At 42.2% G+C, this 15,888-nt stretch overlaps 1 protein-coding gene across 3 annotated transcripts in view; it reads right to left on the bottom strand.

Annotated features, from left to right (window-relative positions):
- The window catches only part of LARP4B (La ribonucleoprotein 4B), a 124,486-nt gene that overhangs the window by 66,633 nt on the left and 41,965 nt on the right, over nucleotides 1-15,888 (bottom strand). For 2 of the 3 annotated variants that reach the window (XM_023192442.1, XM_023192443.2), the window contains exons 2-3: nucleotides 10,247-10,366; nucleotides 9,065-9,124 (exon numbers count right to left, since the gene is read on the bottom strand). In XM_023192442.1, coding sequence (XP_023048210.1) covers nucleotides 9,065-9,124; nucleotides 10,247-10,327 — 141 coding nt within the window. In that variant the 5' untranslated portion in view covers nucleotides 10,328-10,366. Of the gene's footprint in view, nucleotides 1-9,064; nucleotides 9,125-10,246; nucleotides 10,370-15,888 lie in introns of those variants that run through there. The other variant, XM_026454785.1, reaches the window with a different exon arrangement.

Genomic DNA, 15,888 nt, shown 5'->3' with positions numbered 1-15,888 from the left:
CGGTAGTAAACACTTTACATAGCACTATGTGCCACAAAATATTAATTACGTCTATGCATCCATTTTGTCACACATCTTAATTTGCACTCTTAACGACCCCCAAGGTAGATACTACCAATCCACTGTACAGATAAGGGAAATGAGGCACCAAGAGCTTTAGGGGCAGCTTCGAATGACAAAACTCAGATCATACACTGACCACACTGTTATGCTACTCAAAGAGAATGAAATATCTAAATGGAAAAAAACATTCTGCTCTAAAGATACAAACAATTCATACCAGCTGTAGAATGAAAGGGCACAGTAAAGCAGACAAGGCCACGAGATCACCTGACTGGGTTTGAGTCTCAGCTCCATTTTTACATGTGTTATCTCTGGCAAGTTATTTAACCTCTTTGTCTCAGTTTTCTCATTTGTAAAAAGGAGCCAACAACGACATCTATTTCAAAGAGCTGTTATGCAGACTTTAAGTAGTTAGAATAGAATCCCAAAGTCCCACTTCAAAGTCCCCCATAATCTGGCCCCAGCCTACCTCTATGATCTCGGCTTCTAAGATACCATTCCCCCAACCTCTTCCATCTCATACTAATGAACGCCAGCACACTGCCTCACTGTTTCTTTCTCCAGTCTCCTCCCTGCACTTTTCAAGCCTTAAAGTCCTCTGTGAAACCATTCTGTGCTGCTCTAACAGAATACCTGAGATGGGGCAATTTATAAAGAACAGAGATTATCCCAGCACTTAGGGAGGCCAAGGCAGGCAGATCACCTGAGGTCAAAAGTTCGAGACCAGCCTGACCAACATGGAGAAACCCAGTCTCTACTAAAAATACAAAAAATTCACCAGGTGTGGTGGTGCATGCCTGTAATTCCAGCTACTCAAGAGGTTGAGGCAGGAGAATTGCTTGAACCCAGCGGGGCAGGGGTTGCAGTGAGCAGATATCATGCCATTGCACTCTAGCCTGGGCAACAAGAGCGAAACTTCGTCTCAGAAAAAAGAAAAAAGAAAAAAAAATCCCTTTCCAAAAGGGAGAAATAGGCAAGAAGCAGCAAGAGGTCCCAGGTAAGTTCAAGACCAGGGCAGACAATATTAACTATCAAGCCTCTCTGGAGAATCATCTCCTTTGACTTCAGGTCCTAACCCTCTGGGCACCGTGGAACAGGGTTGGGTCCCCAGGGCCTCAGGCAGCCCCACCCGATGGCTTTGCTGGGCTCAGTCCACCCAGCAGCTGTCAGGGGTTGGAGTCTCCTGCCCATAGCTCTCCCAGGCTGATGCTATAAGCTGGCAGCTCCACGGTTCGAGGCTCTCAGGCCACTCCCATGACTCTACCAGGCAATGCCCTTGGTGGGGCTTCTCTGCAGCAGGTTCAACTCCGAATTTCTGCTTGTCATTGCCCGAGTACAGGCTCTGCTGCTGTGACGAGTCCCTGCCTGGCCCCAGGCTGTCCACAGCATCTTGTGAAATCCAGGTGGAGGCTGCCCCACAGCTCTATAGCATTCTTCTTGCCTGAAAATCAGCACCATGGATGCCACCAAGGTTTATGACTTGTACCTTCTGGAGCTGCAGCTCAAGCCACCACTGGGCCCACTCGAGCCACAGCTGGGGTGACTGAGGAGCAAGGCACCGGATGTGGGGAGCAGAGATCCAAGGCAGCTCTGGGCAGCAAACCTGTGGAGGGCCCCCAGTGCTCATCTGATTTACCAAGACACTTCAGCCCTCCTAGAGGGCAAATGTGATGGGCCTGTGATGGGGGGACAGTCTTAAAGATATCTGAAATAGCCTCACCAACACAGCAAGACCCTATCTCTACGAATAAATACTAAAAGTTAGCTGGGTGTGAGGGCGCGTGTCTGTAGTCCCAGCTACTTGGGAGGCTAAGGCAGGAGGATCACTTGAGCCCAGAAGTTCGAGGCTGCAGTGAGCTATTACTGTTTCACTGCACTCAAGCCTGGGTGACAGAGCAAGACCCTGTCTCTAAAAAAACAAACTAAACTAAACTAAACTAAACAAACAATTCTGAAAAGCCTTTCAGATGGCTGAAAGAGCTGGGTGTTTTAAATCATTTCTTTCTTGTTTATCTTTTTAAATGAAATAACAGTGCCAAATACAAAGTATTTCCTCTTGAGTTTAGCCTCCGAAGCCAGACTGCCTGGGTCCAAATCCTGGTTCTACCACTTTTTAGTTCAGTAATCTTGGAGATAAATTACTTAAACCGCTTTGTGCCTCAGTTTCCTCATTTGTAAAATGGGGAAAACAGTAACTGGGTAAGACAGGTATAGGGCTAACAGGAATTAATGAGTAAACTGAAGTGTTAGCAGAGTGCACACTAAGAGCCATGACAATCTGCAGTGATTACCACCATATGTGATATATTCTTTTATACTGGAGACATTTATGGAGCACCTACCTGGCAGGAAGACATTGGGATACATCAATGAACAAAACCAAACCCCAGCTTTGATGGAGCTTGCATTCTAGTCCAGGGAGACCAACCCTAAATCTAACAAATACCTAACATTGTTAGAAGGTGCTAACTGCTACACGTAAAGGGTCTGAGGCAAGCCAGAAGTGAGGAGATAGATGTGGATAGATAGGACTCACTGAGAAGGTGAGGCTGAGACTGAGAAAGGTAAGAGAACAAGCCTCAAACACTTCTGGGAAAGGGACATGCCAGGAGCAGTTGAGGCAGAGAGCCCTGTGGTAAGGTGATGCTGGAATGGTCAAGGGTCAAGAGCCCACTGGGGCTGGAGCAGTGTGCCAGGGGAGGGCCAGCGGCCAACAGAGTCAGAGAGGACAGGTGCCAGACTGTGAAGGGCTAGGGCCCTGCCAGGACTCAGGCTGATTGTGATGTTGAGCACAGGAGTGGCAGGTTCTGACTTGGCCTTCTCGAAGGGATCCTCTGGCCACTGTGTTAGAAAGGAAGGGTGGGCTGGGGACACCAGTGAGGAGTGACTGCAGCTGTCCAGGTGAGAAGCGCCGGCTTCATGAGATGAGAAGTCCAAACAAAGGATGAAGCAGCCTGACCATCTCAGAAACTTTGACACCACTGCATGATTCAAGTATCTCATATACACAAGCTCCCTAATTTGAAGATACACATTTCTCCTGTTTTCGTAATTTCTATAATCACAACACGTCTTCAAATTGCTGCCAAAACTCACAGGGCTGTTTCAGGATCTTGGCAGTGGACTACCTACATGTGTTTATTTTGCAGAAATACACTGAGTTGTACTTTTATGATCTGTGCACATAGCTGTGTGTGTTGTATTTCCACACATATGTAAGGACACCAGGGCCTATGAAGGCACCAGCTGCCAGGCAGCGGACGCCGACACATCTGCCGCTTCCCTCCCAGGGATTTGACTATTCTCTCAGTACAACTGTTTGCATGGTACTGCCACACAAAGTTGATTTATAAATCTACTATTGAACAAAATGCCTTAATAGCAATTAAACTGAATCCCAAAATGAAAAAGAGTTTGCAAAAAGACTATTTGTCATATTCTAAATGATGCAAATACTAGGCAGTAAAATTACTAATTTTTTTAAAGAAATTACAAAATGTTCTAAGTCGAGAGATGTTTTTACTGATCCCAGCGCCTTGAAAGACTACTATTACATCTGTCACACTCCCACAACAAAAGAAGTTTTAGCAGCATGGAACTCATTTACACAAGGATAAAACTAAGAATAGTGAGCCAAACAGGGAATGAAGAAATCCCTCTATTTTTAAACATGCCTTGGAGCTAAAAAGATCAGGGGTATGTGTTATAGAAAGCATTCCTTCTGTCAATGGCCAAAATGCTACAATCAAAATGCTACAATACTATGTCATCAAAAAGAAATATCCCACATTAAAAAGGATCTACTCCGTCTGAGCACGAATATATTCTAAGAGGAAAAGAGGGCATCTGGTCAGAGTATCTTGCATCCTGGGGTAAGTTCTCGGAAGTTAGCAGGAGACCAAGAACCGTGCATACACTCTGGGGGTAAAAGGATTGTTTTGTCACTAAATCATTCAGAAGTAAAGGCAGCTTTACACTTCCTAACATAGTAACAAACATATTTCTAAGACAGGAAACTGTACCAACATCCTTAAGGAAAGTTCTGAGGTCTTTTGTTTTTATTTTATTTTTTTAGAGACAGTGCCTTCCTCTGTCACCCAGGCTGGAGTGCAGTGATGCAATCACAGCTCACTGCAGCCTTGACCTCCTGGGCTCAAGCAATTCTCCCCCATCAGCCTCCTGAATAGCTCAGACAGCAGGCACCAGGCCTGTTCTTTTTTTCTGTGTAGATACGGGGTCTTGAACTGGGCTCAAGCAATCCTCCCACCCTGGCCTCCCAAAGTGCTAGGATTTATAGGTGTGAACCACTACACCCAGTCAAGTCTTGTCTTTTCTTTTTTCTTTACTTTTTTTGAGACAGTTTCGCTCTTGCTGCCCAGGCTGGAGTGCAATGGCGCTATCTCAGCTCACTGCCACCTCTGCCTCCCGGGTTCAAGCGATTCTCCCGTCTCAGCCTCCTGAGTAGCAGGGATTACAAGCATGCGCCACCTCGCCCGGCTAATTTTTGTATTTTTAGTAGAGATGGAGTTTCATCATATTGGTCAGGCTGGTCTCGAACTCCTGACCTCAGGTGATCCACCCGCCTCGGCCTCCCAAAGTGCTAGGACTACAGGCGTGAGCCACTGCACCCAGCCCAAGTCTTTTCTTAAAACTGACTGACAAGGTGGCAACAACCTGCCAAAAGGTTTAACCTGCAAGATAACATGCCAAGAGCAGCCATGTGTCATTTACATATAAATACAGGAGTTGGATATTTTCATAGAAATTCAAGTTTTCTGATTGCGAAGCCTACTCTTATTTAAAATATAAGCCTGCAATAATTAACCTGGATTGCTAATTAATATTCATTCAGAAGCTGTGTCATCAAAAGGCAAAGGTGGCTTTTTTGAAAACTGATAAAGGAATGGACGAAAGTTTTTTGTTATCACCATCTGTAAAGGAGTTTTAAAAAAAGAAAAAATTCTGGGCCAGGTGCAGTGGCTCATGCCTGTAATCCCAACATCTTGGGAGGCCAAGGCGGGTAGATCACTTGAGGCCAGAGTTTGAGACCAGCCTGGGCAACATGGCAAAACACCATCTCTACGAAAAATATAAAAATTAGCCAAGCATGGTGGCGCATGCCTGTAACTCCAGCTACTCAGGAGGCTGAGGCACAAGAATCGCTTGAACCCTGGAGGCGGAGGCTGCAGTGAGCAGGGATTGCACCACTGCACTCTAGACAGCCTGAGTAACAGAGTGAGACGGTCTCAAAAAAATAAATAAATAAATAATCATTTTGATATAGATGCTTTGCTGAACTGTACATAGGGTTTAGTATGAGGACGAGTTAGAGTTCCAATTTCACCTTTCCAGTTTCACACTATGATTAGAAAACTTGGTGTGACTTTACATCTTTCTTTTGAGGAGGTAATTTAACATAAACACTTCTATCTAATATTACTTGTCCCACATTCCTCTCTCAAACCTGCTGTTGATTTATGATAAAACACAACAGGATCATTCCAGCAGAAAACGGTTTCCAGACTGATGCAGTGTCTCCAAGGGAAAAGCAGCTACTTGGCTGGTCACACGCAGAAGTAAGAGCTGGAGTCCCTGAGTGGGCTTCAGGAGGGGCAAAAAGCCGCCGAGAATGACGTTTGCTATAGATGAAGTTTGTGGCCCTAACAGGGAAGGTAAAGAACCTTTAACCAAATGACACTGTTGCTGAATGCGAGTGGTTATTTTTTCTTCCTCAAAGAGAACCCATCGCAGTGGCCCACTGCCAGTGGTCACTCTTCATCATAAACACCCTCAAAACCCTTTCGATCCCTTCTCGCTATCACCTTACCTTCAAAGTCAAGATCTTAGGAGGAATGTCACTGTTCAAGTTGTGTCTACCACTCCTGTCTCTCACCCACTGCAATCTGGCTTTTGCTCCTATCAGTCCTGGAAAATACTCTTGCTAAGGTCACAACTGACCCTCGCTTTGTACCTTACTACACTTCACTTGAGTCAGCCTCTCTGCCTCTATCTCCACCCCACACTGTCCTCTGGTTTTCCTTCCATCCCTCTGACCACTCCCCGCCCTAGTTTCCTTCACGTTTCTGAAATATTGAGGGACTAGAGAGTTTCATCACTGTCCCTGCCTGGAACTCAGGGAAACTTCACGCAGAGTACTGTAATCATAACTATAACTACGATATACTTCAAATTAGTAGATCCTTATTACATCAAGGTGAGAACATTCAAAACAATCTTGCTTGACTAGGGGCAAGATAAAGAGTGCTTCTTCTAGACTCACCTATGTCTCAGCGCCTCCTACCTCCAGGTATATGCTCATCTCGTACCTAAGGCTCACACACAATATCATCATGCAACCTTGCATGCTGTGTTAGGGTTCCTTGAAGGCAGGTGTATCCCACGCTCATCTGAACAACCTCTCCACAGAAAATTCTTAGCCATCATTATCACTTGCACTCCGTTTTGCTGAATGGATGGACACTCAAATTTTACGCAGGCAGTACTAGTTGCCTGCCTACCAGACACAACGCATAGAGCTGGCCACAGAAGGGAACAGAATCTGGAGACACAGAGCATGTTTGTGACTGCCCAACGCTGGGGGAGAAACAGGGCCTAACTGTAAGTGGGCCTGGGAGTGGACTGGGGATTTACTGGGGTAATGTAAAAGTTCTAAGACTACATTATGGTGATGATTGCACAACTCAGTAAATCTACTAAAAATAATTCAACTGCATACTTTAAATGGGTGAATTTTACAGAATGTAAATTACACTTTAATAAAGTTTTTTTTGTTTTTTAATGAACAGAACACAGTACCAGAAGTTTACAGTTTAGTGGAGAAAACACATGTACACAAATCTGAGTAATTCTGACAATCAAGTCACTCATTATAACATACTGTTCTCATAATAGAGAAACTATATTCTTTTTTTTTTTTTTTCCTGAGACAGAGTCTCGCTCTTTCGCCCAGGCTGGAGTATGGTGGTGCAATCTCAGCTCACTGCGACCTCCGCCTCCCAGGTTCAGGCCATTCTCCTGCCTCAGCCTCCCAAATAGCTGGGACTACAGGCATCTGCCACCATGCCCAGCTAATTTTTTGTATTTTTGGTAGAGACGGGGTTTCACCGTGTTAGCCAAGATGGTCTGGATCTTAGGGTAACCATATCCTTACAGTCTAATAAAGATCACTTTTTTGTGTTCTTTGGCTAAACCTGTAAATAGTTACTAGCTCAGTAAGTTTTCTGGAGATGGCAGGAAGCTGTATAATAAATGCAACTAAATAGTACCAGTGGATAAATGCAAACCTGCTCCTGAATTATTCAGGTATTTCTTTGGGTATCTCTATTGCAAGTCTCCTCCTACTCGACTTTAATGGAATGGCTAAACTGTAAATAGCCTGGTTCCTCAACCCTGACTGCTAAATGTATTCACGTGCCTATCATAACAACCTGCCACCTAATCGCTAAACCAATGCAAACTCCTGGTCAACTATGAAGCATGTAACTCTCCACACCTTTAGGTGCACTATGAACAATGCTAATTAGACAACATTCATAGCAATGCCTGCAATAGGTTTCTAAAGATGTCTGAATATTATGTTGGACTGAAAGTTAACCATGGAGAGAATCGGAACTTGCTGAAACAAACAAACTCCCTTAAAGATTTATACTCAAGGGATATCTAATTTACGTCTTATATAATTTTCTTCTTAGACTACCAAAGGTCTTACGTTTGGATTTAGAATGACTTTAAAATGTTATAAAATTCATTTTTATAAAGTCAATGTGCACCAAGTGCAGTGGCTCATGCCTGTAATCCCAACACTTTTGGGAGGCCAAGACAGGCGGATCACCTGGGGTCACGAGTTCAACACCAGCTTGACCAACGTGGTGAAACCCCGTCTCTACTAAAAACACAAAATGATCCAGGCGTGATGGCACACGCCTGTAATCCCAGTAATCCCAGACACGCGGGAGGCTGAGGCAGGAGAATCCCTTGAGCCCGGGAGGCGGAGGTTGCAGTGACTGAGATCGCGCTATTGCACTGCAGCCTGGGCAACAAGAGGCAAACTGTCACAAAAAAATAATAATAATAAAATTAAAAAATTAATGTAAAAACAATACACAAAAATTTTACATAAATAATAAATTTATAAAATATAATAATTTGGAAGGTGTCTTTTGTTTTTTTAAAATTCTTCTTTGCTAAAAGCTGGCCGGGCATGGTGGCTCATGCTTGTAATCCTAGCACTTTGGGAGGCCAAGGCGGGAGGATCACTTTGAGTTCAGAAGCTCAAGACTAGCCTGGGCCACACAGTGAGACCTCGTCTCTAATTGAGAAAAAAAAAAATAATTTAACAATCCAACTCCTCCTTTAATTCCTACATGAACTGCTTAGAATGGGGGAAATAGACGAGATTTATTGTAATTTTTATTTTTTACATAAAAAATTTTTCCTTTTTAAATTTTATGCAATGTATAAGATCCTTCCATCAAACTGAATTTCGAGTAGTAGCTCTCTGAAGCACTTTATATATGCATATGCAAATGATGAAAGGCAGAATTTAAAAACCAATGAATTCTACTTCCTTACCACAGCTAAAATGTAAAACAAATTTTCTGAGTAAAAGCTTACTATTCAATTTGTGTGGTTTAAAGAACACAAGCTACCAAAACAGAAAGCTAATCATATACATACAACAGATTATCAACGACACAATAAAAAGTTTGCGATTAATATTTGACAATAAATTAATCTAAATGGTATGCTGCTGTTTGCAGAACTGCACACAAAACAGACACACACAGAAGCTACAAAGGACATACAGTATTGACAGTTACTATACCCATGGGGTGTGGTGATGAATGGATCCCCGACCACAACTTTCTGAGAAATATCTACATTTTCTAATTTTTGTTACAATAACCATTTTTCTTAAGGAAGTATCTCTGAGCCTTGACTGTGATTAAACAATCTGTGATTAATCTCAAAATCAAATTACCTGACTCAAAGGTGGGATGGAACTTGTCTGAGAAGTGGTTTGAGATATAGGACCGTTCATCTGTAAAGTTGAAAACAAAGACAACATCAGTACAACATTAAAAAAAAAAAAAAACACATGTCTTCAAACCACAGTAATTGGGCCAAACTAAACCCACTGAGAAATGCACATTTTACATGACAAATTCATGAATTCATAAGATATTCAGAAGGTAGGAGGCTTAAAATTTTTAAATTCTGAATGAACATCATAGATAAAGTTCTTTGTAGTTTCATTTGGGAAAACTAAGAAAAGCTACTTTTCTCAAGGCCACTTTGGAACTTTAAATATTACTGCTTGACATAAAATTTTTAAATGAACAAAAGAAGTCAAAAAAATCCTAACTCTTTAAGTACATCCTACTACAGTGACTATAATGTTATTAAAGTATTTACAAATCACTACATATCCTCGATTTAAAAAATAAATGACTTTAAGTATCTAGAGCTATAACAATTTTGTTTTTGTTATCACCTACTACTTATAGTTTCCTCTACAAAGCTACCTATACATTTTTCAGACTGATGGGGCTCAGGACTTCCTCCCCCAAAAATACGGCACATTGACATTTGAGGAAACAGCAGAATCAGGCCAAGAAAACTAGAAAGAATTCTCCTTACCCCTTCTCCCTCGAAGCAGGCCATAACACAGCCAATATTCCCCTCAAGACCCTTCCAGAGGGACCCTGCTTTGTACCAGGAGGAATATCACACAGGCATGTCAAGAAAAACCTGCACACACCAGCCTTGCTAAGTTTCTCCAGTTTATTAGCTCTAAGTCACATCCCTTTTGTCCAATCATGCTTCTCCAGACTGTCAACATCTGCATCAGACTCCACAAAAAAAACACCACAGTTTTCCTATTTCTTGGGTTCTTCCTTTGTGGAGGCTCCTATGTCACATACAACTTATTATTAAATACATGTGTATGCTTTTCTCTTGTTCATCTGTCTTTTGTTACAGGGGTCTCAGCCATGATCCTCAGATGGGTAAGAAACCTGTTCTCCCCTACAAGACTCTAGTATCCATATGCAGATGCTAAGATGTGCCAGTGTTCCTGCTGAGAGCCCCTTACTAACTCCAGTACAGAACCCTTTATCGAAACAGCAATGGACTCCCCACCACCGCATCCGACAGCACCCACCAGATGAGCACTGTCCTTGCCCTCCTGGACTCTCTGCGTCTGCGGTTCAGCCACAACCTTAGCGTCCTGATCAGAAGTCATGGGCTCCACTGGCAGACGTGTGATGCTAACCTCAGGATGCTGTAAAATGGCAAAGACATTAAACAGGTCATTTGAAGGGCACAGCATGATTATTTAAATAAAATTAAAATCCTTGAGTTTTCCAGGACACACGTTTATCCCTCTGAATTTAAAAAAGTTTAAAGAAGTCTGCCCATATGCATACCTTACTCACCAAGAAGTGAACTTAATTTTTTAAATAAGTAAGTTTCTTCTTCACACCATTCTGGTGAAGATGACCACACCGGGAAACTTGGAAACCCACATGCTGACACAAATAAACCCATTTGTGCCTGAAAACTCAAGACTTTTAAAAAAACAGAAAATTGAGGGCTTAATATCCAAGATATACAAGGAACTTGCACCACTTGATAGCAAAAAATAAATAACCTGATTAGAAAATAGTCAAAGACATGAATAGGAGTTTTTCCCAAGATGACATAAAAATGGCAATAGAAATACGAAACAGTGCTCAGCATCACTCATTATTGGGGAGATGCAGAATAAAACCACAATGCTATTTCACCTCATGATGTCAGAATGACTACTACCAGTAAGACAAGAGATAACAGAGCATGGAAGAAACAGAACCTTTGCACACTGTTGGTGGGAATGTAAATTGGTGCAGCCATGTGAAAACAGTATGGAGGTTGCTCAAAAATTTGAAACTAGAACTACCATATGATCCTTTCTGAGTATTCACCCAAAGGCAATGAAATCACCAACTCATAAGAATATCTGCGCTCCCATGGGGACTGCAGCATCATTCACAACAGTCAAGACACAGAAACCACCTCGTTGTCCCTCAATGGACAAATGGATACAGAAATCGTGATGTGCGTATATGTGTCTATGCTATGGAATGAAATATTATTCAGCCTTTAAAAAGAAGGAAACCCCGCTGTATGCTGTAACATGAGTTAACCTGAAGGATGTTGGCCAAGTGAAATACGCCAGCACAAAAACACAAGCACCGCATGATCTCACTCATAGGTGAAAGCTACTATCTTAAAAAGTCAAATACATAGAAACAGAGAATGAAATGGTGACTACTGCCAGGCACGGTGGCTCAAGCCTATAATCCCAGCACTCTAGGAGGCCGAGGCAGGCAGATCACCTGAGCTCAGGAGTTCGAGACCTGCCTCACCAACATGGAGAAACCCCGTCTCCACTAAAAATACAAAATTAGCTGGGCGTGGTGGTGCATGCCTGTAATCTCAACTACTCGGGAGGCTGAGGCAGGAGAATCGCTGGAAATCAGGAGGCTGGGGTAGCGGTGAGCTGAGACAGTGCCATTGCACTCCAGTCTGGGCAACAAGAGTGAAACTCCGTCTCACAAAAACAAAACAAAAAACAAAACAAAAAATGGTGACTACCAGGGGGCTAGCAGGTAGGGAGGAAATGAAGAGATCAGTGTCCAAGGGTACCAAGTTACAGATATTCTGGCTGAGTACGTCTAGAGATCTAATGTTCAACATGAGGCCTACAGTTGTAATACTGTATTGTACACCAGAAACTTGCTGAGAGTATAGTCTAGGTGCTTTTACCAACACAAAAGAAGGGTAAAATTACATGAAATAATGGCTATATTAATGGGCTGGACTCTAGTAACCACTTCACTATGTATATCAAAACATTGTGCTATACACCTTATGTACACACAATTTTTAAAAAAGTCAGTTGCAGTGGCTCACACCTATAAATCCCAGCACTTTGGGAGGCCAAGGCAGGTGGATCACCTGAGGTCAGGAGTTCGAGACCAGCCTGGCCAACATGGCGAAACCCCATCTCTACTAAAAATACAAAAATGAGCTGGGCCTGGTGGCCATGCCTGTAGTCCCAGCTACTCGGGAGGCTGAGACACTAGAATTGTTTGAATCTGAGAGAGGCAGAGGTTGCAGTGAGCTGAGATGACACCACGGCACTCCAGCCTGGGTGACAGAGCAAGACTGTCTCAAAACACACACACACACACACAGAAAATTACAAAGTTAATAGGTCTCCAGAAATAAAAACAGTTGTTGATGAATGCTAAATTTAGATATATTTTAGTGTCCTCACTTAACGTCATCAATAGGTTCTTGGAAACTGACTTCAAGCAAAAGGATGTGTAGCAAAATCAATTGTACCACAGGCACAAACAAGTGTTAAGTTCCTACAGCATATTTCCAGTCACAAAAATATCACCAAACTTCTAAATAAAGACCCAAAACTCCTTCTAATATTTTCTTTCTTTCTTTCTTTTTTTTTTTTGAGACGGAGTCTGGCTCTGTCTCCCAGGCTGGAGTGCAGTGACCGGATCTCAGCTCACTGCAAGCTCCGCCTCCTGGGTTTACGCCATTCTCCTGCCTCAGCCTCCCGAGTATCTGGGTCTACAGGTGCCTGCCACCTCGCCCGGCTAGTTTTTTGTATTTTTAGTAGAGACGGGGTTTCACCGTGTTAGCCAGGATGGTCTTGATCTCCTGACCTCGTGATCCGCCCGTCTCGGCCTCCCAAAGTGCTGGGATTACAGGCTTGAGCCACCGCGCCCGGCCCCCCTTCTAATATTTTCAAATGGCAATAAATATGAGCCACACACATTTTTAAAAGATTAACAAGAAAGACAATTATGTATCTAATTTCTGGTGAGTCAGAAAGTGACAGTGGTCACAGTGGTGATGTAACCACCACTGGATTTAAATGCTTGCAAGGAATAAATGCTTGCAAAGTGAAAACCGTAAAAATATTATGGCGGGGCGCAGTGGCTCACGCTTGTAATCACGCACTTTGGGAGGCTAAGGCAAGCAGAATGCTTGAGCCCAAGAATTGTAGACCAGCATAGGCAACAGGGCGACACCCATCTCAACACAAAATACAAAAATCAGCCGGGTGTGGTGGCATGTGCCTGTAGTACCAGCTCCTTGGGAGGCTGGGATAGGAGGACCACCTGAGCCCAGGAGGTGGAGGTTGCAGTAAGCCAAGATCGCACCACTGCACTCCATCCTGGGGGACAGAACAAGATTCTGTCTCAAAAAACAAAAATATAAAATGAATATTCCTACCACCAAGCAGTTAAAAAACAAACTAATGACAAATAGGGCAGGCTCGCTGAGCACTTTATTCGTTGTGCATTTATATTATTATAGTAGACTTTATGAATTTTTGTTTCACAATAATTTATATTCATTCATCCATTTCCCAACCTGCTTATTCCAGTTCAGGGTGATAGGTGGCCAGAGCCTATCCCAGCAGCTCAAGGAGCAAGGTGGGAACCAGCCCCAACAGGACACTATCCCATCACAGGACCACTCACACACACACCCACACTCACTCACTCAGACTGGGACCAGGCAGACACGCAAATCCACCTAACATGCACACCATTGGGATGTGGGAGGAAACCCATTAAAAAAAAACACATAGACATGCAGAGAACATGCAAACTCCACACAGACAGTAGTCCTGGCCAGGAACTGATTTCTTTCTCATAATGTTGAAATGACATTGAAAGAAATGATGTTTTTCGAAGTGGTTCTTCATAAAGCATTTACTCAATCCAATGTCTAGACACTAAACTTCACATATAACATCTCATTCAATTTTTCCAAACAACGTTAAGAAGTAACTGGATCACCACCATTTTGAGAGGCTGAGGCGGGCAGATCACCTGAGGTCAGGAGTTCGAGACCAGCCAGGCCAAACTGGTGAAACCCCATCTCTACTAAAAATTAGCCAGGCGTGGTGGCAGGTGCCTGTAATCCCAGCTACCCAGGAGGCTGAGGCAGGAGAATCACCTGAACCCAGGAGGCAGAGGTTGTAGTGATCCGAGATCACCCCTAAGCATACTCTAGCCTAAGCGACAGAGTGAAACGGTCTCAAAAGGATCAGAAAGGATAACTGTAGCAATCCCGTATCCTGAGGATTCCTAGACATCCAGGTCTGACTTCAAGGCATTTCTTTTCACTGCAAGCTACATTGCTTCCCAAACAAGACAAATATTTTTATTTAACCCAGGTATCTTTTTAGATACATCTGAAAACATACATCAGACCATCAGAAAAAAATACCTTTAAAAGTGTACGTATTTTTGTCTTACTAGGTAGCCATCCAGGTTTTTCAAGATATAGTGGAGCTCCCTATTCACCATAATCTGCTTGTGATAAATTTTCAAAAACCTTGTTAATGAAATAATCTGATGATCAAAAGCAATCTCATCCAATTGTGTAAACTGTATCATCAATCACAAAAACATCTAAATGCTATCAAACAGAGCTGGAAATGTAAGCTAGCAAAGAAAAAATGCTTGAAATAAATGTTTCACAGAGGTTGCTGTTTTCCAAAATATGGGACGTATGACAAATGTTACATTTTAACAGATGTATCTTCATTTTAATGTATATTATCTTCTTTTTATGTCTGTGCAGTACCAACATCTTTATTAAACCAAGAAAAGAGTGAATCAATTTAAAGAAATATATTAAGTACTAGTATAAATGCTATCAGGACTCAAAACGATCTTGCAAACAAAATGTGAGTAACTAAATTTTAGAAGACACAGATTTCGGGAACATCTGGACTGAGATTCTAGGTCCTTGGCTCTCAGGCCTCAGACGCACTGAGAATCCCTGGAACACACTGTGATTTTGCAATTTTGTAGTTCAACTTTTTATTGTTATTTTTATTTATTTTTTAACTATGCAGATGATTCTGAAAAACTTGAGCAAACACTTCTAGGTGATGTTGAAGTAACACACAGGGGGAGTAGCTCCCACTCCCTGAGGTGGTTTTCTACAAAATAACAGATGGATTCCATTGTAAAAGAAACCTGTATGTCATTAAACACCCATTCTCACACAACCATGAAATCCAGAAAGACATATTAATAGCTTAGCAATCAAATGGGCAAGTCATAGAAGGTGCTTTAGAGGCTTTTACCAACATTAACTTCCAGATTTTTAAGATTCTTATGATAGCCAAAAGGAAAAATAAAAAACAATTAAAATAACACTTTAATACTTGTATTTTTTTTTAGACAATCAGAATTTACATACCTCCTGATGGAAATATCAACAATACCATATATGAAGTGGTCTTGCAAAAAAAAAAAACAAAAACAAAAACAAAAATCAAAATGTTACCATGACCCTAAATCTTACTACAGACTAACCGCCAAGGGATTCCAGGCAGTGGGAAGTTTCTGAACAACTGACTTCTTCAACACAAAAGCAGGTGTAAGACACACGCTGGTCAGTCAGACTATGACTCTACTTGGATAAAGGAAACAAACCAACTACTAAAAAAGAAAAAAGATAATCAGAGAAATAACAGTAATAGGACAACTGAAAAATACTAAAAAAAGAGTCTATTTTCTTAGATGTGACAATGATGTTGTGGTTATGTTTACCAAAAAGGAAACCCTGTCTTTTAGAGATGTGTACTGAAATATTTACAGGGAAAATAATACAATGTGTGAAATTTTCCTCCAAGTACTATGTGGGGCAGAGACCCAGAGGTTCATCGTTATTCTTCCACCTGAGAGAAGGAAGTTCACTATACTATTCTAC

The sequence above is a fragment of the Piliocolobus tephrosceles genome, chromosome 9 (assembly GCF_002776525.5).
Source record: "Piliocolobus tephrosceles isolate RC106 chromosome 9, ASM277652v3, whole genome shotgun sequence".
In the NCBI taxonomy this organism is placed as follows: domain Eukaryota; kingdom Metazoa; phylum Chordata; class Mammalia; order Primates; family Cercopithecidae; genus Piliocolobus; species Piliocolobus tephrosceles.
Note: the sequence above shows the minus strand (reverse complement) of the source record. Positions and strands in the feature narration are given on the sequence as shown.